The sequence below is a fragment of the Onychomys torridus genome, chromosome 6 (genome assembly GCF_903995425.1).
Source record: "Onychomys torridus chromosome 6, mOncTor1.1, whole genome shotgun sequence".
Taxonomy (NCBI): Eukaryota; Metazoa; Chordata; class Mammalia; order Rodentia; family Cricetidae; genus Onychomys; species Onychomys torridus.
This window is the reverse complement of record NC_050448.1, coordinates 134364478-134386181: the sequence shown is the minus strand read 5'-3', so window position 1 is coordinate 134386181 and position 21704 is coordinate 134364478. Positions and strand designations below refer to the sequence as shown.

At 37.3% G+C, this 21704-nt stretch overlaps 1 protein-coding gene across 12 annotated transcripts in view; it reads left to right on the top strand.

Annotated features, from left to right (window-relative positions):
- Positions 1-520: 520 nt before the first annotated feature.
- Positions 521-21704, top strand: part of Lrrc7 (leucine rich repeat containing 7) — a 357320-nt gene continuing 336136 nt past the window's right edge. For 11 of the 12 annotated variants that reach the window (XM_036190947.1, XM_036190946.1, XM_036190949.1 and 8 more), the window contains exon 1: positions 521-617. In XM_036190947.1, coding sequence (XP_036046840.1) covers positions 521-617 — 97 coding nt within the window. The remainder of the gene's footprint in view (positions 618-21704) is intronic. The other variant, XM_036190943.1, reaches the window with a different exon arrangement.

Genomic DNA, 21704 nt, shown 5'->3' with positions numbered 1-21704 from the left:
GTGTGTGTGTGTGTGTGTGTGTGTGTGTGTGTGTGTGTATGTGTGTGTGTATACACATATATGTACACATTCATGTGGATGCCAGAAGGCAAAGTCAATTGTTATTGCTCAGTGTACTTTGTGTTTTTGAGATGGGGTTGCTTTCCTGGAACTTGTTAAGTAGTCTGTGGTGGTTAACCAGGCTCTCTAGCACTGGGATTACAAGAGCATGCCACCACATACTTTTTATATGGTTTTTGGAGGTCAAAGTCAAGTCCTTGTGCTTATAGAGCAATTACTAGCATTACTGAGCTGTTTCTGTAGTGTCACATGATATTTTTTTAACATTTTAAATCAAAATGCCTTTTAAAAGCCAAGCACTTTCCAGCTCACCATGCTCCATGTTCCCTTGTCATCTTACCTTGGATAATTTCAGTGGTGTGGAGTATATAGCTTCTGTCAGTATTTAAACTTGAATTTGATATCTCCATTATCAACCAAGATTCAGGTATTAAAACATTCTTGGTCTTTCTCTTACAGGATGGAGAGCCTAATACGGGGAAGGAATCCCCCACAATATCAGCGAAGTCCTTATAAGGAGGCTCGTGCAGCACTTCGGAAGAGGCCTGAAGAGGAGTGTAAGTATGTCTAATCATAATAATCATGTTCTAGGTAGTTTTTTTTGTGAATGGCACAAAAAAATGAACCAGTTCACTTTTAAAAGCTCTGGCAAAATTGAGAGGTATTCAATAAATATATATTAAATTGACCTGATTTTTTTGTTAAAAACAAATACAAGCCCCATTTGTCCTATGAGTACTCTACTTTGGTACTTTAGGAACTTTCCATGACATTTACATTTTGTGTTAAATGAGAACAGCAAAGTCTCACGATATTCTAAATCTTTCAAAATCTCTATACACCGTACATACTAATGTTCTGAGGAGTCCTGAGGGAAAGAAACTTATGAAATGTGCTTAAAAATCAACATTTTACAATTTCCTTTAGACTACAGTTCTCTTTTGAACACTTTTTTTTTCTTAAAATGCCACACTCTTTGAAAAGCACTGTTACTAGAAAATTAAATGCCGAAGGGTAAAGTACACCCATTTGTCAAGCTGAAATTTTTTATTTAATGGAATTTAGTAAAATGTTTTGAAAGATAGATGTTATAAATGACACTTTAATCCAGCCTCAAATTATTTTATATTAGAATGTGTAGCCATCTGTAATACTTTATTTAAATATTTATATTCCATAGCATGAAACAGATTGTTGGAGACTTGACATGATCTTCACATTTGAAGTTTGTAAGATGACTCATGATACTAACTTTCCTTGTGGTATTTGCATATAGTTATTTCTAGCATGCTAAATTATGTTCCATTATGACAAACATTCCTCTGAATTTTGTCCAATTTTTAAGAACTTACGTTTCTTAACTATGAAGTTAATGCTGAGCTCCACATACATAGAGTATTAACTTTATATTTGAATTTTAAATTAGTCTGAAGTATGGATGAGGATCAAATACATTGCCTGTACACTCAGCAAGGGAAGCACTTTCACTGTGTGTTGTGTATTAGTCAATACAGACCTCTTTGCAATAACTTCCATGTCATTTGCTAGAGTGACATAGTGGTGGATTTATGTCTCTAACTCTATAAACAATATCCAATAAAAACTAAAATGTGAAAGTGAAGATGCTGTTCAACTATAAGCATTTATGAAGATCCTTGCTTTTAAGTATTACTTCTTCCACTGAATTCATAGATAATGCTGGACTTTCTCCTCTTCTGGTTCAGTACCTCATCTTCATCTCTTGTATAGGTCTATAGATTTTACTTAAAAACTTGGAAGTAGCCGGGTGGTGGTGGCACAAGCCTTTAATCCGAGCACTTGGGAGGCAGAGGCAGGCAGATCTTTGTGAGTTTGAGGCCAGCCTGGTCTACCGAGCAAGATCCAGGAAAGGCGCAAAGATACACAGAGAAACCCTGTCTCGAAAAACCAAAAAAAAAAAAAAAAAAAAAAAACTTGGAAGTAAGTAAGATATGTGGATACATTGGTAAATGATTTCCAGAGAGTTGCTGTTTAACATGAATAGTAATTTCCATGAGTACCCTTTAGTGAATTATATAGGCAAATATTTACTCAACTGCAGTTTACTTTGGTATCCATTCTGATGCCTATTTCCATGAGTAAGACTTTATGGAAACATAGGCATCACATATTTGTTTAGATATTCTACTTTTTGCTTCACAGAAATATTCATGTAGTCACAACTCAGGCTAAATGTTCCACAGGAAAAAGCCAAAGTCCTTTATTTAAATATTTATTTTTGTTCTTTGAGAGAAAGTTTCACTATGTAGCCCAGACTAGCTCCCAATGGTTAGAATAACAGGCCATCCATCCTACATGGATTATTAAGGATATGAACTCCTATCTGAAGTAGTGGTTCTTAAATTATGGCACCTAGGCCAACAGCAAGTAAATCACTTGAAAATTCACTAGTTGAGCAGAGTCAAAGGCTTATGCCCAAACTTGCTGAATAAATATCTCTTAAGACTAGAGTAGTGGTCTGTAGTTTAAAAAGCCATATTAAAGACTGTGATACAAGGTTAAGTCTAACAGCTAAGCATGACTTATGGCAAATGAGACAAGTCTAATGTTGATAGGTATACTATGTCATACTTAGGGCTTATTTCTTTCTGGTATAAACTGTATGTATTAAAATACTTCATATGTAGCTAAGAATTTTATTAGTATAATTGCTGCAAATCCTCACAAGAATAGATATATATTTTCCCTAGAGATCTAGATTGCCCCTTGTTAATGTAATGAGAAGTCCTCCCTGTGCTCTGATAGGGGAACACTATCTTCTGATTAAAAAAAAGAGCGTCTTTTTAATAGTAGAGACAGAACATTGTGGTATTTATTTACTTTTGAGGCACATGAAAAGGTCTATTCTCTAGCACAACACATGTAACAATAACCAGCTGCAATACACTGTGTGTTGTTTTCATGAAAGACTCAGTTTATATTCTTCTAAAATAAGGGTGATGGTGGTTCATGCCTTGATGTCTTACAGGACTATTGTGAGATGAAGATTTATATAAAGTGTGTTGCACAGAACCTGGGACATAGAAAGTTTTCTTCAGCCTTTTCATTTCTTCCCCTTCCTCTAATTATATCTCTTTTAGCTTGCTAATATTACTGTCTTATGCCAAATTAATTTTTGTTTAAGGATAATAGGATACATTTTATATCAAAATTGCCAAGTATCCAAAAATTTATCATAAGAGAGACATGTATGGGTCACACCAGGAAGGAGAAATAAATAAGATCTTCTGAGTAAATTAGGAACATGGAGAGAGTTGCAGACCAGCACGACCTGCCAAATAATCCTTGAAAGGAGGAGTGAGAATTAAGAAATAATAGATATGAAAAAATAGATGTAGATGGAGAAAAAGATAGAGACACAAGATACATTTGGGAGGGCTCTGGGTCAATATCACAGTCACCTCAAGTTTCTTTCTAATGGGATTTTTATACACCAGCAAGAAGAGAGGCAAAAGACCTCCCCCTTTCAAGGCCAAGATACAATGTACAAACAAATGTAGAGCCTTCCTTAATTTTCAAAATACCTAGTAACCACACCTTATGGCAAAGCATCTTGTAATTAGGCCTTGAAGTATAGTATACCTGGTAACCGTACCTTTGGCCAAAACATCCTATTATGCAGCCTTGTGGGGCAAAGCCAACTCGGACTCTCTGACCCCCAGTCAAGATGGAATAAGGCCTCACTATGGAGTCTCTGTGGGTCCCCACGACAGGTAGTGGGAGGAGATAGGGGAGGTGGCAAGAGAACATGTTACTCCTTTTTACAGAAAAAAAAATATATGTGATTCAGTACAAGTTCCACAGAGATGGCATCAAACTGACCTTGTAACTGCTAGACTATAATTCACGTTATCTGTCAATTCATCTAACACATGGTGCAGTTATATCCTCTTCATTCCACAGGTTCAGCTTAGGGTCCATCCCTCATCTTCTGTTTAATTCCCAGAGAAAACTGCCACCTCAGAAAAGCAGCATCACAGAAAGTCCAAGAACATCATCTCCCTATCAAAAGAACAGAGAGGAATGTGGAGCTGTGTTCAGATGACAGGCTCTCTTTGTGGAGGGAGGTTTTGATAAATGGCATATTTCACACTGCTATCTTTGATAACCTATAATCTTTTATAGTGTTTTCAACATTGAGATCAACATTAGGTCACCAGAAACTGCTCTTAGCTTGTTGTTAAATATTAATTTTGCCTAGCTATGCTGCAGCTAGCAAGGCTGAGAAAACATTCAGGAAAAAAAATAAGTTTGATTCTTGTACAAACAGACTTTTAGATATGGCCAAGTTATTCCTTATTTTTTAAAAAAAGTTCAATAAAAATCTGTTCTCAAAACCATATCTCTGATCAGCTAAAAACATGTGTTTATGTTCTGTTCTAAAGATCTCCTCCAAAAAGCCTTCCATGGCAGCCCCATTTGCTTGCTTCATTCATACTTGCTCCTTCAAACAAGCCTGATGGGGCTCCAATCCTGTCACTTGCCTAGGATAGTTTCCATTCAGATCACCAATAACCTCTTCAGTCTGCTGTAAGGCTTTTCTATTTCCCTGTCACCAGTCATAATAAATCCACTGGCTAAATTGTTGTATATTATCTATTAATTATGAGTCAAGAGTTCAGTCCTAAGAAGCTCAGTTTGGGAAGGATGCATTTTTGAATGATTTCAAGCTGCTGGTAGAATTTATTTCTTGGGCTGGAGAGATAGCTCAGCAGTTAAGAACACTGGTTGTTCTTCCAGAGGTTCTAGTTCAATTCCCAGAAACCACATGGTGGCTCACAGCCATCTATAATGAGATCTGGTGCCTTCTTCTGACCTGCAGGCATACATGCAGGCAGAACACTGTATACATAATAAAACAAATCTTAAAAAAAAAAAAGAATTTATTTCTTATAAATTTGATGACCAACTACTGCCTCTTTTTGCTGGCTGCCACCTAAGGACACCTTTTAGGTTCCAGATGCCTTCCATTTTGCCTGCATAGACACTCTAAATATAGATGTTTATTCTCCCTTTAACAGTTAGAGTCTAAGCAGGGTGGTGATGGCCCACGCCTATTAATCCCAGCACTTGAGAGGCAGAGGCAGGTGAATCTTTGTGAGTTTGAAGCCAGCCTGGTCTACAGAGCAAGATCCAGGAAAGGCACAAAGCTACACAGAGAAACCCTGTCTCAAAAAACCAAAAACAAACAAACAAACAAATAAAAACAATTCAAGTATTGCTCCTGTTTAAATATTTTCACCTGATGAAACCAGAACTACCCAAGATAATCTCAATTTTTTATTAATTAAAATAATTTGGTTGAAGCCATAGTGTCAATGTATCTTTGCCATATTCTCTTGGCTAGAGGAAGGTCATAGTTTTCTGCATTCATAAGAATAATTTTGTAAGAATCCAACATCAGAAGATGTAATATACACTCACAACACAATATCCAAATTCTACTGCCATTTGCTAAACTCATCAAGAATTTTTAAGTGCTTTCTGAAAAATTGAACAATCTGAATGTTTACATTCTTCCAAAGTTCATTTATTGAAATCTGATTACTGAAGGATGACAGTATGGATATGCTTTGAGATACAGTTAGACAATCAGGACAGAATTGTTGAAAATGGGATTGGTTACCTCAAATAAAAGAGCCAGTAAGAAGCTTCTTCATCCTTCCTATGTTGTGATCTCATGATAAGAAGGATCCTCCATAAACCATAAAATGTCTATCACCAAGATCACAAATCAGCTGCACCTTGATCTTAGAACTGTGAGGAAGGAATTCTTCTGTTGGTGAGTCTCCCAGCTTGCCATAGCTTGTTACAATAGGAACAGATTAACACAGATGATTTTGTGGTCATGACCCACATAGTACAATGCTTCTTTAATTTTCCTCCAGTGTTTCAGGTTACCCTCATGCACACTCAACTGTCTCTTTACAGCTATAAAGCAGTGTGAAGTCTTCTTTGTTCCAAATATACTACCATATACTACCCTCACAGACCATCTCATCACAGTGTCAGCTAGTCCCATAATCAGATGACTCACAAATGACACTTCCAACCTCGACCTCTCTTTATTGATCTGGATGTTGACTTAACACATTTTAGCTAGTCCAACAGTGTAAACTCCACAAATCCAAACCTAGGTCACCCATACCCCCTTCAAGTCCTGAGTTTTTTCCAAGATTTTTGTTTTATTTTTAAATGATGATAGAAATCATTTAATTTAGGGGTCATTTTTCATTCCCTACCATACATTTTGCTCTCTATTTTGATTTCAAGGTCTCTCAATGTCACTTCATAAGTATAACTTAAATCTTTCCACAAATAACCTTTGCAAAGATTCTAAGGTACTAAGAAACACTCCCTTAAGTGATTTCCCTAAATACAGTTCTGAAAGTCTTTCATCTTAAGATTGCCCTAAGATTTTACCCAATAAAGACAAAGGACTACCTGTAGGTTATAAGACCTCACAGAGACCAACCTCTACTCACTCCTTCAGTTTCATCATGCTTTTAACTCCTCCTCTCTCAGTCCCAACCACATTGAAGTCCTTTTAATCTTTGAACATGTTTACTAGCCCAAACATAGAGTATAATGTAGAGTATTATTTTAAGATGTATTACATTTATTTATGCTGTGGAACATTTCTTTTAATGATGCAAAGATGTGTTGTGTTGTGGAATATCGTTTATGTTGCATTTGTTTAAATCCCTGAAGCTGTGTTACTTTGCCTGTCTGAAACACATGATTAGTATAATAAAGTGCTGAATGGACAATAGCAAGGCAGGAGAAAGGATAGGCGGGATTGGCAGGTAGAAAGAATAAATAGGAGGAGAAATCTGGGAAGAAAAGATCTAAGAGCCAGAGAAGGAGGAGGACATTGGGGCCAGCCACCCAGCAACACAGCGAGCCATGAGTAAGATATAAAGAAAGGTATATAGAAATAGAGAAAGGTAAAGCCCAGAGGCAAAAGATAGACAGGATAATTTAAGAAAAGCTGGTAAGAAACAAGCCAAGCTAAGGCCGGGCATTCATATGTAAAAATAAGACTCTGTGTGTGATTTCTTTGGAGCTGGGGGTAGGCCCCTCAAAGAGCAAATAAATAAATAAATATAAAATTTAATATAAATAGCTTTGCCAGAACAATTTGTTGAACTATCTAGTCTCCAGTGTGTGTTTTTTATATCTTGATCAACAATAAAGTGATCATAGCTGTGTGAGACTATTCCTGGACCCTCTACTATTTTCCATTAGTCAACATTACCATGTTGTTTTTGTCAGTGGAGCTCTTTAGCATAAATTGAAGTTAGGCATTTTGATACCTTTAGCAGTGTTCTTTTTGCTCAGGATTACTTTGACTATCTGTGATCTTTTGTGGTCCATATGAATTTTAGGATTGTGTTTTCTAGTTCTGTGAAGAATGGTTATTGGAATTTTGATAACGTTTATATTGACTCTGTATATTAGCTTTGGCAATCTAGTAATTTCTGATGATTCAGGAGGATGAAAGATGCTTCTAAAATATATCTTCTTCAATTTCTTTAGTAGTAGTAGTAGTAGCAGTAGTAGTAGTAGTAGCAGCAGCAGCAGCAGCAGCAGTATATTATAAAGTTTTCATATCCTTGGTTAGGTATGTTCCTAAGTAGTTTTTGAAGGAATTGTGAATAAGATAGTTTTCCTAATTATTTCTGAACAAGTTTGTTGTTGGCTTATTTCTTACAACTTTACTGAAAGTGTTTATTATATCCAAAAGTTTTCTAGTGGTGTCTATAGTGACTTTCAAGTATAGAATCAAATCATTTGCAAACCAGGACAGTTTGACTTCTTCCTTTCCTGTTTCTGTGCCTTCTATATCTGTCTCAATTGCTTTACTTAAGATGTAGAATGCTATATTAAATAGGAGTGGAGAGAATGAATATCCTTATCTCATTCTAGAGTTTAGAGAAAATACTTGGATTTTTTAACCATTTAATAAGGTGTTAGCAATAAGTTTGTTGGACATAGACTTTACATTTATGCTGTATTTTTTCCAGACATTTATTGTAAAGGCACTCTGAATTTGCCAAATGCAAATTCTGCATTAATAAGAAATCATAAAAATTTGAGTCTTAAATTTATTTGGCATATTACCTTCATTAATTTATGTGTATTGAACCAACATTGTATTTCTCAGATAAAACTAACTTGATTGTAATATATTGTCTTTTTAAGGTTTTTTAAATTCAATTTAGAAGTATCTTGTTGAAATTTTTTGTGTTCATGTACACCAGTGACATTGGACTAAAGGTTTTTATTATTGTTGTTATCCAGTTATAACATCTAGATTAATATTGGTTCTGTAGAATTACTTTAGTATTCCTTTCCTTCCTATTTTGTGGAACAATTTGAGAAGGATTTGTAGTATCTCATCCTTAAGTTGAGTAGAATTCAGCAATAGATATATCTAATATTGGGATTCTCTTTGTGGGGAAACTTGAATTACTGTTTCAATCTCAATGATCATTGTGGGTCTGTTTATGTTATTTATAATTTTAAATTTAGCTTGACTCTAATGACTTATGTTGTATGTGTTTCTAAATTGATCCATTCCTTCTAGGTTTTCCAGTTCAATTAAATATAATTTTTATGTATTCCTTAATAAACCCCTGGATTTCATTGAAGTCTACTCTAAAAGTTCCTTTGCATTTCTAATTTTATTAGTTTGGCTTTATCTTTTTCTTTTATTTAGCATTTTATTGAGCTTTTTAATTATTTTTAAAAATCAATTCTGTTTAATCAGTTTTATATATTATTCTTTTAGTTTCTATCTTATTAATTTCTCCCTAGTCTTTATTATTTCTTAACATCTAGTGTATTGGGGCTTGGCTACTTGTTTTTTGTTGTTGTTGTTGTTGTTTTCTAGAATCAAAAAGTTCTTTATTAGGTTATTTATTTGAGCTTTCTCATTTTTCTTTTAATATAGTGCTTATAGACATAAACTTTCCTCTTAGGACTGACTTGGTTGTATTCCAGGGGTTATTGTAAGAATTACTACCATTTTCATTTGATTCTAGGAATTTTCAAATTTCTTCCGTAACCTGTTATTAATGCAGAGGTATGTTGTTCAGACTCTAAATATACTTGTTTTTTCCAAGGTGTCTGTTACAGTTGAGTTCTAGATTATTCCACCAATGGCTAGTAAGAGACAAGTAATATTTCATTATTGTTGTTTAAGCTTGCTTTGTGGTCTATGATGTTATCAGTTTCAAAGAAGGTCCCATTTTCAACTAAGAAGAATGTGCATTCTCCATCTGTTTGTTGGAATATTACAAATGCATCTACTAAATCCCGTTGGTCTGTAGTTCTTAAGGCTCTTTATTGATATTTAGTTTGGGAGACGTATCTAAATATGAGAGTGAGGTACTGATGTCTTCCATTGTTGTGTCAGAACATATGTGACCATTTGTAACCCTTATCATTCATTTTGTGAAACTGGGAACCCCAAGATTCAAACAGTGCCACAAAAATATGAATTTAGACTAAGTTTCATCTCAACAAAAATCAACTGAAAAAAATATCAAAGACCTTAAAACTTGAAAAACTGAAAACATAGGGAAAGCATTTCAAAATGCAGGCACAACCAAAAACTTTCCTAACAGGACTCTAGTTGCACAAGGAATAATCTGAATTAACAAATGGGAATGAAAGCAATTAAAAATACTTTTATATATCAAAGAAAACTATCAGAAAAGTGAATGGACATCCTACACAATGAGACAAATGTTTTATGAGCCATACTTCAGATAAGATGCTAATTTCTAGAATATATAAAGAACTACAAAAATTATTCCCCCCCTCATACACACAAAAGTTGTCAATTGGTGATTGGGACAATGAGCTGAATATTATGTTTAATAAAACTACAATAACCTGACCAAAGCAAATACTTATGTCATGCAATCATTTCAAATATCAAAATATTTTAACATTAGCCACTTTAGTAGTATTATTGCATTTAGTTGTGTTACTGTTTGTATTCGCCACTGGAAGTGAAAGGACCTGGTCTTGTACTTGGGGTGGCTTTACAAACTCCTGGCTGTAAGACGAATTTCTAAGATCAGAGAAACAAAACAAACCACACCTAACCTCACCTTGCCAATTCCTTAACTGATCTTGTTTCCTCAAACTGGAAACCTCTGTGTCCTCATCCAAATGGATCTCAGCTGAACTACTGCTAAAAGGATAAAAGCATAAAGTGACCTTCTAGTTTCTGGTCATCACACCTTATATAGCTTTCTGCTTCCTGCCATCTCTTCATGGAATTAAAGGCATGTGTCTTCCCAAAGCAAGACATGAGATCTCACGTGCTGGGATTAAAGGTGTGTGTCACCATGCCTGGTTATTTCCAGTGTGGCTTTGAACTCACAGAGATCTGAAGGGATCTCTGCCTCCAGAAGGCTACAATTAAAAGCATGTGTGTCAACATTTTCTGGCCTCTATGTCTGTCTAGTGACTGTTCTGTTCTCTGACCCCAGATAAGTTTATTAAGGTACGCAATATATTGGGGGACACAATATCACCACACCTGGCATTGTCAAATGTAACCCCAATTTTCTGGCTGTGTGTTTCCCTCCCTACCAAAGTATTGCACATCATGTTGCTGTAACTGTTCATGTTTTGTAACCACTCTTTTTCCCCCTACCATTCCACTACAGGGGATGGAACCCAGGATCTTGTACATGGTAAGCAAGCATACCACCACAGAGCTACATCCTACCACCCTTTCTTCTTTGTTCATGTTTAAGAAAAGAGATAGGGTCTTGATAAGTTGCTTAGGTTGGTCTTGAACTCATTCTATAGCTCAAGCCAGTCCTGAACTTTCAATCTTCTTGCCTCAGCTTTCTAAGTAGCTGAAATTGAAGGCTTATGCAACAAAGCCAGAATCAACTATATCATCTTTTGATATTGTCTCTCATTTTACTTTTCTTTTTCAGAGATCTGGAAACTCCAACAATCACTTTTGATAGGAAATATAGATGTCAGTGAATAAAAACTTAAACATCAATACAACTTAGATACTCTGTGATAAAGAGAGGAAAAGCAGTGCAGAATATGAATACAATATAGGCAGGAGCTTCTTTGGTGGAAAAGACTTAGAAAGTTTGGAATCTCAGCACTAGGGAGATAAAAGCAGGATAGAAAATCATGGGCTAACCTCAGCAACACAATCAGACCCTATTTCAAATAGCAAAACAAACAAAGAAGTGACTGTGGAGCTCCAGTCCTCTGGTCAGCATCAACTAAGCTGTACAGGGGTGGAAGGCATTTTCTTCATTGGGTCCTTGTTTCTGTGTGATGCCCACCTCTGTGCAGCAGTTCAGCTTTGTCCTTCGTCCAAGGGGACCAGGCCTCTCCAGTTCTCATGGCTAAGGTTCTGTTCTAAGATGACTATCACATAAACCAATTGATTAGAAAGCTGAAATTGTACTCAGTTGAATGCTATATGCATACACATAATCAACACATTCCACTGACTATTTTATCACAGTATAAAAGTAAGATTAGAGGAAGGTTAAATAAAGTTGGATTCATGGCTTGAACATTCTTACACTTCAGAAATTAGTAAGAGCTACTACAAACCTAATACCTGGAGTATTTCAGATGTGTTTCAACGATTTTACCACTCAAGGCAGGGCGGTAATAATAATAATAATAAAAATCCCAGCAAAGAACGTACTTAAAGAACACTGTATCCTTGCTTTGATATAGCTACCTTGTTATTTCTGCAGCATCTCCCCTGTGATGACACATTAGATACATGTTTAGAAAACATCTATCATTTATTTTTCTCTTACATGTGACCTAGCTACTTACCTGTTTGTGTTGAACTTGAGCTTTCACCAAACATACCCTAAAATATAATCTGTCCAGTCACAAGTACATCACTGTGAATGGGATTTAACCACTGGCATCCATGACTTGGAGGAACCAAAGAACAGGAGATCTTTGACAACAAAGAACAGATAAAATCCAGAAAACTTATAGGAGGCTTTGAAAAGCAAGTCTCATCTAAGACATTTTGGTAAAGGGTTGCTGTGTTATCAGATAAAGGACTTTCTAATAACACCCTCACAGTTTAGACTTGTTTTATTCTTTATCCCTCCTTCACTACCACATTTCTGGTGCCTCTCTGTTCTCTTGAAGGAAGGCAGAACCTCCTCCTTCCATTCCTGACACTCCTTGGACAAAGCAAGCTTTTCATATACTTCCTGAAGTCTTCCTGTAGTACTTTTTGTAGTTCCTGGTTTGTTTGTGTGGTATTTCCTGTAGTACTTTCTACAGTTCCTAAGGTAGTCTGTGTAGCTGGAGAGCTTTTCTCCAGGTCCCACTAAGCCCCAGCAGTTCAGTAGCCCACTAATAAAATAAAAGCACAGAAGCTTATATTATTTAAACTGTTTGGCCTAATGGCTCAGGCTTCTTGCTATCTACTTCTTCTATCTTAAATTAACCCATTTCTATTAATCTATACTTTGTCACATGGTTCGTGGCTTACCGATACCATTACATCTCGCTTGTCATGGTGGCAGCTGGCAAGTCTCCCTCCTCAGCCTTCTGCTTTCCCGAATTCTCTTTTTTCTTGTCCCACCTATACTTCCTGCCTGGCTACTGGCCAATCAGTGTTTTATTTACTAACCAATCAGAGGAATGCATTTGGCATATAAAACATCCCACAGCAGTTGTATGTTACTTTTTGCAGTACTTCCTGCAAACCCTGTTGTTCATGTGGTACTTCCTATAGTTCCTGGCATGGTCATGTGGTACTTACTGAAGTGCATGTTATCCTTTAATCTCCATGTCTCTTTTGGACCCCTCAGTTATAAGCTGCTTACAGATAGAACAGTTATATTTTATGTATCATTTTATAATGTTTTATCTCTAGTATTATCTCATAACTTTTGACATATAATCACTTCCATAAACAGTAAATAATCATCAAAGACACAATTTAATTACTATTGTAGTAGGTACAGCTAAAATGATAGATGGCATTTGATAACATCCAATAGAGTACTTCTATATTCCAGTAGCAACAGCAGCCATGCAGTTAGAGATCAACTGTCATTTTGATGATTTACATGCATGTGATTTTTGACAATGGAGTTCTTTTTTTTTTTAATCTTTCTTTTTCTTTCCTTTTTTTTCTTTCTTTTTCTTTATTATTATATATTTTAAATTTTATACACAAGCCATGGGTTCCCCTGTCCTCTCCCCTCCCGCCCCTACCCCCACCCTTCCCCCAGCCCCTCCCCTCCATTCCCATGTCCTCCAGGATCAAGGCACCCCTGGGGATTCATTTAAACCTGGTAGATTCAGTACAGGCAGGTCCTGTCACCTCCTTCCAGACTGAGCAAAGTGTCCCTGTGTAAGCCCAAGGTTTCAAACAGCCAGCTCATGCACTAAGGACAGATCCTGGTCCCACAGACTGGATGCCTCCCAAGCAGATCAAGCTATTCAATTGTCTCACTTATCCAGAGGGCCTGATCCAGTTGGGGGCTCCACAGCCTTTGGTTCATAATTCATGTGCTTCCATTCGTTTGGCTATTTGTCCCTGTGCTTTTTGCAATCTTGGATTGAACAATTCACGCTCTTGCAGACCCTCCTCTTTCTCGACAGTTGGACACCTGGAGCTCCACCTGGGGCCTGGCTGAGGATCTCTGCATCCACTTCCATCAGTTATTGGATGAGAGTTCCAGCACAACAGTTAGGGTGTTTAGCCATCTGATCACTGGACTAGGTCAGATCAGGCTTTCTCTCGACATTGCCAGCAGTCTATAGAGGATGTATCATTGTGGATTTTTGGGGACCTCTCCAGCACTCTGCCTATTCCTGTTCTCATGTGGTCTTCATTTATCATGGTCTGTTATTCCTCATTCTCCCTTTCTGTTCTTGATCAACAATGGAGTTCTTTATAGAAAATAATTATGTAATGTTTATTTACCAAATCATCTCCATCTAAAGAAACAGAGGGCTGCATACTGATGCAGGGACTCCTTCTTACAGATCGAGTAAACTGCTCCACTTCCTATCTAGAATCAGAAATTAGATTTTAAAATGTCATATAAGGATCTAAAAAGTTGGCAGCAGCTAAGACACTTAGGGCTTTTCCAAAGCACTTATGTTTAATTCCCAGCACCAATATTGTGTAGTTCATACTCACCTGTAACTGCAGCTGTAGGGCATCTGACACACTTCTCTGAGTACCACAGGCACACAGAAAGCATACATTCACACACACACACACACACACACACACACACACACAGAGAGAGAGAGAGAGAGAGAGAGAGAGAGAGAGAGAAAGAGAAATATAATTTTTAAAACTTTAATTTTTATATAAGTATGTAACAGTCTGATAATCAGCTTACCATTACTATGGTGAATACCACAGATAATGGTTATTTAATATTTCCATTATTAAAAGTTCCATTTTATTAATAACTGGCCCTATGGCTCTAAGGCCAAAGGGAAGCAGCACACTTTAACAGAATCAGGTGGCATAACAAAACTCTTCACTGTATGGCTAGGAAATATAAAAAAACAAAAAACAAACAAACAAACAAAAAACAGGCAACAGACTGAGTCTCATAATCCTTATTGGCAGCCACATCATCTCTAACCAATCGTTTGGCCCAAATTTTCCCTACAGTTCCTGGTAATCAAACCTCTAATTCATGAGCTGTTAGGAACTCTTAAGATACAAATAGCAACACAGTGTTGGGAGGCTAGATAAGCACAGAAAAAAACTCTATTTCTAAGGTTTTCTATAATTTTTATCCCCCAATCTATTCAGTGTAATCATTAAGCCTTTCACAAGCTAAAAAGCATCCCATTGTCCTGTAGACATCAGACTCTTCTTTCTATTGAGTCATTCTAGGATCAGAAAGGAAATGTATGATAAATTTATTCCAAGAGCACTCTGAAGCAAAGTCTTGACATGTCATCATATCATGTTTTATTTTCTAAAATTATGTCCTTTATGCCACCAAGCTACATGTCACCAAGATATCATCAAATTACATTCATTTACCAAATACACACCCAGGGTCTGTGTGCCTCTCTCTACTCCCTGGTGCTTATGATAAATAGTGCCAAGGTACATTTTAAATGTCAACTTGATACTCAATGTTTAGCTAAAGATTAATTTTATATGTCTATAGTTCCAGAGGAGTTTGTCACTGGCATTAGCAGACTGAGTAAATTAGACTACCTTTCTCTACAGTGGGTAGGCACAATCCAACCTGACAGTCTGAAGAGGAAAGAAAAGTGGAGTAAAGCTAGTCTGAGTGGAAAGTTCTTCTAGTTGAGTGTACACATACACAGTTCTACAGACTGTTGAGAATCTATGAACTGTGTATGTGTACACTCAACTAGAAGAACTTTCCACTCAGAGACTGTTTGCAACATATGCAGAGTTTCCTAAAACACTGGTTCTGTTTTGGAGAGGTTGAGAAACACTTGTGTTTTATGCAAAGTTTAGAAACTTGCAATACTGGACACTCAAGTCATCAGAGCTTGTTTTCAATGTTTTTCTGTTCCATGTCAAGCTTTCAAAACTTTAAAATTCTCCTTTGCTTGCTGAGAAAATATGCATTCTGAATATTTGTTTGTCTCCCAAGTCTGGAGGGCCAGTGCCTCTGATCCTTGAGCCACAGTGTCCTCTGTCATCTGCCTTGCTGTAGAACTCAGGTCCACTCAGCTTCTGCCATTCTTATCTTCCTGGGAAGAATCAACCTCACCAAGACCCTGACCTAAGGCTGCTGTCTCTATTTCAGAATGTGTGTCCCAAGGGACCTAGTGGGGAATAGGGATACTCCTTCAAGAAACCTGCTTTTCTTCAGTAATGGAATTTGGTTCTGTTGCATCTTTTTTCAGAAGTAAAATAAGCAAGCAATATTTCATCACTCCTTGCTATGCTTCAAGTTGAGGTTGCCATGAAAATTTCAAGATTTTTAGATAGATAAAAGTTTTAGTATAAGTATTTCTCATGTGATATTTAGAATACACTTATACATGTATGTATGTATCTTCATTATCTATCTGACACATAGGATTCTGAAGAGAAAGTGAACAGACAGGATGTGTATATATAGAAATTTATTTTCAGGGATTGGCTCACCTCATTGTGGATGTTGCCAGGCACAGTAAGCTGGCAGGCTTGAAACCCAGTATTGCAATTCAAGTTCAAACAATGTCTACTAGCAGAGGAAGACTCAATATTTTTTCTGCTAAAGCCTTAAATTGACATATCCACCCATATTACAAACTCAATATGTTTTCCACAAAGCCTACTGATAACTTATGCCTAGAACTTATAAGTTAACTATATGCAAAACAATCTCACATAAACATCCAGAACATAGGTCAACTGAATATCTGGCACTTTGGTTCAGTCACACTAGCACATTAATCTTCATAGGAAACATTTGTTTACTTCATCCATCTGGCCACTCTTTTTCCAAGGTTCTGACTGAATTTGACTTAAATGACTTCCCTTGTTGACTTAAATTCTAAGTCTTCCAAACTATTCCCTGCTCTAATCTTGCCACATTTGTGTGTTGAAGAATGTCATCCAAAGGAAACTTCCCACTAATAGTGAATTCCAAGCCCATACGGGACCTCTCACAGCCCTGCCTTCCTCTTTCTGTGAAATGCCTCTGGTGCTGATGTTGTCTTTCTGGCCCAATGTTATAAATTTCTCAAGTGCTCCCTTAGGCAAGGCAACATGGGAATCCATAGAAATAATGATTTTTGAAACCTACCTAAGAAAACCCTGAATTTTTCTTGTTGTTGATGGTTTGCTATCTCTCCACTCTTAAATATGTCCAGATTTTCTGCCACTATTTTTCAACCTACAGTTCCCTAGTTGCTGTTCATCACTCCAGGATTTTTATCAGTGGCCACACCATCACAATTTCCTTGACAGTCCCTCTAGGAGACTCCTTTCAGATTGGTCTCTGAAATTCTATCTTAGCTTCTGTAGATTTCTCTAAATCCTGTGTCCTCCTGTCTACATCTCTGTTTTAGATTACACAGATACAGGTCTAATCCATTTATTTGAATATCTGTTTTTCTGCAAGCTTCAGGTTACTACTCTATTTTTTAGATTTCTAATCTAGACTATAAAATGCAAATGTTCTCCTAAGGAAATCTCTCTCTCCGTCCAAAGTAAACACTTTCACTTTACACTGTTCTGTTCCAAATATAAAACAAAACTATCTCATTCACTTCTGTGTGCTGAAACCATCTCACTTACCCCTATACATCTCCAGGTCTGTTACTTGGTCTTTTCAAAGGCCAATGTGCTCCAAACAGGCTTTTGCTCCTCTCCTCTTCGCTTTGAGTATGTAATAATTTCAATAAAGGATCAGGCATTTTTAATTCCACTTAGGACAAAGAAAATGTTCTTCACCCTAAGAAATGTTCTTCACCATAAGATTGGGCCATCACTTTTTACTTGTACGTTAATTCACTAATCTTTGATGGGTGGAGGGAATTCATACTGAGTATAACATTTTTACCTTAGAAGGACACAGAAATCATTTTCAGAATAAAATCTTCCAAAGAGCTCAGTGAAAGCAATGACAATGAGGTGGACTGAGAACAGCCCAACTCCACCAACAGAGACAGAATACTGATGACCAAATAGCTCTGTGTGCTCAGAAATGAATTTTCAATGAGTTACAATCTTCCCTAAAATCACTTTACTAAAACTGAAATCCCTGGACACATCCAAAGCAACACCAGGTATTAATTCAGTTACCAAAATTATCCTTTGTAGATTTATATTTATTGCTGAAAAATGTATCATTGGAGGATGTGGCTTGAGTACTTGTTTCAGTGATCTCCACAAGAATGCATGCTATGCCTTTCCTTAAACCCCTTTCCTGGCAGAACTTCTCACCTGAACTCTATGGTGGCAATCTCCTTTCTAAAGGTCCTTGCAATATCTTGGGCAGCATCTGGTAATAGAGGCATAACCTCCAAGCTATTCTCTGGGGGTTCATCTATTTCACTAGACAGTTGTATCTTCAGAACCAAACATGGACCCAAGTGAGCTCTCTGGTGTGGCCTATTTCTGATGAGTAGGGATACCCATGCCTTACTTGCTTAGAAACACTGTTTATGCATAAAGATTGACAAGTACTAGGACCTCTAGTAAACTGGGGTTTCCTTCTCTCTGAGTGTGAGTCAAGCACCAGTCTTCTGGTTTTGTGTTCAGGAAATAGAGTACAAGTTTTATGAGGAGTCCTATGGAAACCTGACTCCCAAAGCTCAAAGAGAGAGGGAATAGTATCCTTCTCTGGAATAAGATGTGTACTCACATGAGAGCACATCACAAATCCTTCTTCACAAATCCTCCTTTCATGTACTACTCTGATGGTAGTGTAGAGCCACAGTCTTTGGCAGTAGCTGAAACACAAAGCTGGCCCAAGGTGTCTACATTTGATTGACAACTTCACTCATGGCTAGTCTTGTGACTCAAGCAATTTACTCAATTTACTATTTCTGTGTTGTTTCCTCATTGGGAACAGTAGTAAAGATTATATGAGTTGATGCACAGTAAAGCCTGTAGAGAATTACTGGCTTGCAGTAAATACTATGATACTATTCCATAAGTGTCCCTTTGCTAATGCACATCACAATGATATGGCTTCCTGTTTTGTAACTTTCCCGGGGAGAGTAAATAACTTCTATTCAGCTAGACAGAGCACCAACAATAGACCAAAGAAAGGATTTGCTGGGGTCTAGTTTGAAGAACCAATAAGTTTATTTAGGGTTACTTACAGCAGGGCTAATAACAACAAGCTACACCACTGAAGAAAAATCTCTATCTCTTTCTCGCAACTATTAACTGCTTGTGGGAAGGGAAGATAATAGCCTTCCTCTTCTTCTCCATGAGGAAACAAAGGGTCCAGTCTTGTGTGGGTTTCCTAGTAGAAGCCACATTAACCTGGCACCTTTGCATCTTTCACCCCACCACAGTGAGCAGGAAAAAAAGACTGGGAAGCATCTGTCTGGGTGAGGTTGGCTTCACTGCTTCCTAGAAGAGCAAAGCAAGGCCCCAGGAAAAAACACTATGGCCTATAGCATGAATCTTATTAATAAAATCAAACCTGAAGCCAGGTATTGGGATGAATGCTGGAAGATCAGGCAAACAAACCTCACCTTGCTAATTCCTCAGCTGATCCTGTTTCCTCAGGCTGGAAGCCTCTGAGTCTTCATCCAGAATGAATCTCAGCTGAACTGCTTCTTGAAAGCTTGAAAGCTTAATAAGCTCTAGTTCCTGGTCCTCATGCCTTATATACCTTTCTGCGTTTTGCCATCACTTCCTAGGATTAGAGGCACGAGTCACCATGCCTGGCTGTTTCCAGCATGGCTTTAAATTCACAGAGCCCCAGATGGATCTCTGCCTCCCAAGTGATAGGATTAAAAGCCTGTGTGCCACCATTTTCTGGCCTCTATATCTAGTAGCTGTTCTGTTCTCTGACCCCAGATAAGTTTATTAGGGTGCACAATATTTTGGGGAACACAATGTCATCACAATTGCCATATCTTAGTTTTGGCCTCTTTACTCCAGCCAAGGGATGAAGGGGTAAAACAGTCACCGAAGATACAAAGATCTAGAAAAGTCTAGGAAATCAGTAGAGGGAGTTTATGTACTCCCTCTTGAATGACACCATTTCTGTGATTCAGCCCCAAAGATCTGAAATCACCAACTTTCCATTTCAGGAGTTCAGACATTTCCAGAGAGTTTTCTCTGTTATCCTCCAGGCTTCTACCTGCTACATCTGTAGCCGTAAAATCGGGTGATCTGCATTCAGCTCAGGATATATTCTAACTTGAAATAGATAATATTGTCCTTGTGGTTTAAAAATGATGGATAAAAGATAAATATTAGGCTTCAAAGAACTTCCTCTCTAAATTGTCAGATCATATTCTGTGTATAAGAAACTAAGATTATCAGTTAGGAAACCACGGTGTGTTAAATACGTCAGCTTTCTGAAGTGTACAACCACAGCTTCAAGCAGAAAAAACTCCTAACAAAATGGTAGGGTGCTAACTCTTCTCTCTGGGGGAAGCAGGGATGGTGCCCCTATGGCTCCATGGTTACCAACATCATAGAGCACAGGGCTGGGTGTGTGAAGATGCTTGGCAATATCTGTCCATTGAATAAATTAATGACTAACAGAAGAATCTTCATTTAAAAAAAAAATACCTACTTCCATTTTTGTTCTCTTCCACCAAAATCATTAAGTTGATGGCATTTTAAGCCACTTACATATTTATGAATTCATGTCTCTTAGTGATTCCTGATGGATCCATTAACAATCCAAACTCCAACAAGCATAAGACTGTTTTCAAGTCTAGAATATGTAAGTGTTCTTGTGAATTAAAAGTCTTGAAAAACAGGAAATATTTTCTGGTATATTTGGAATATCTAGGTTTATGGATGATTTTAAGATCATTGAAACATTCTTTTCAAATTAATACACAAAGGGTGCTTGTGTTAAATGATTCCAAAATGATACCTGGAGTATCACACAGGCTGAAGGAAAGAGTCCATTTTAATATTTTAATTGATTGAATTAATGCTGTTCTCACACAAATAAAACTCATAAAATCTTTGAATTAATAATTTTTAAGTCATGCTTGTAAGTTCAACTACATTTTATCCCCTATGTCCAAAAACCAGGCATTGTATTTTATTTTGTGCAATTCTGGGCATCTGTAGTACAGAACACAGACAAATGCTTCCTTATTAAGTTAACAAAACAAAAATATATGTGACTTTTTGAGCCATTTGCTTAGGTACCCAAAGATTGAATAGTGTTACCTCTTTCTGCTCAGATGTCATGGTGTTTTCACTTGTAGCATTTGGCACACCATGTGTCTGTCAGTTCCTGTGAAATGACACAGATCATGTCATGAGCACATTGATCCTTACCGCTGTCTTTTGATGTCAACACTGCAGAGCAAATGTGACTGCTCTGCACTCAGCCACACTCTGGCTGGCACCCACATTGCTTTGGCTGGATGCCACTTCCAGGCAGCCTCTGGCATAGAATGTGTTGGCCACAAAGTTGGCTTAAAGCTTTTTATAAACTATTATCTTTTTCATAATTTTCTACCTGTAGAAAAAACTTTTTTAATTTAATTTATTTACTTATTTTACATCCTAGCTGCAGTTTCCCCTCCCTCCACTCCTCCCATTTCCTCACCCAACCTCCACACCTCCATCCACTCCTCCTCTGTTTCTGTTCATAAAGGGGGAGGCCTCCTATGGGTATCATCAAAGCATAGCATATCAAGTTTCAGTAAGACTAGGCACCTCCTCTTGCATTAAGGTTGGGCAAGGCAATCCAGGATGAGAAATAGGTTCCCAAGAGCCAGCCAAAGCTTTAGGGACAGCCCCTGCTCTCATTGTTAGGAGTCCCACAAATAGAGCAAGCTACACAACTGTCACATATATGTGGGATGCCTAGGTTGGTCCCATGTAGGCTTCCTGGCTGTTGATCAGACTCTTTGAGTTCCTCTGAGCCAGATTAGTTGTCTCTGTAGATGCTTTTGTG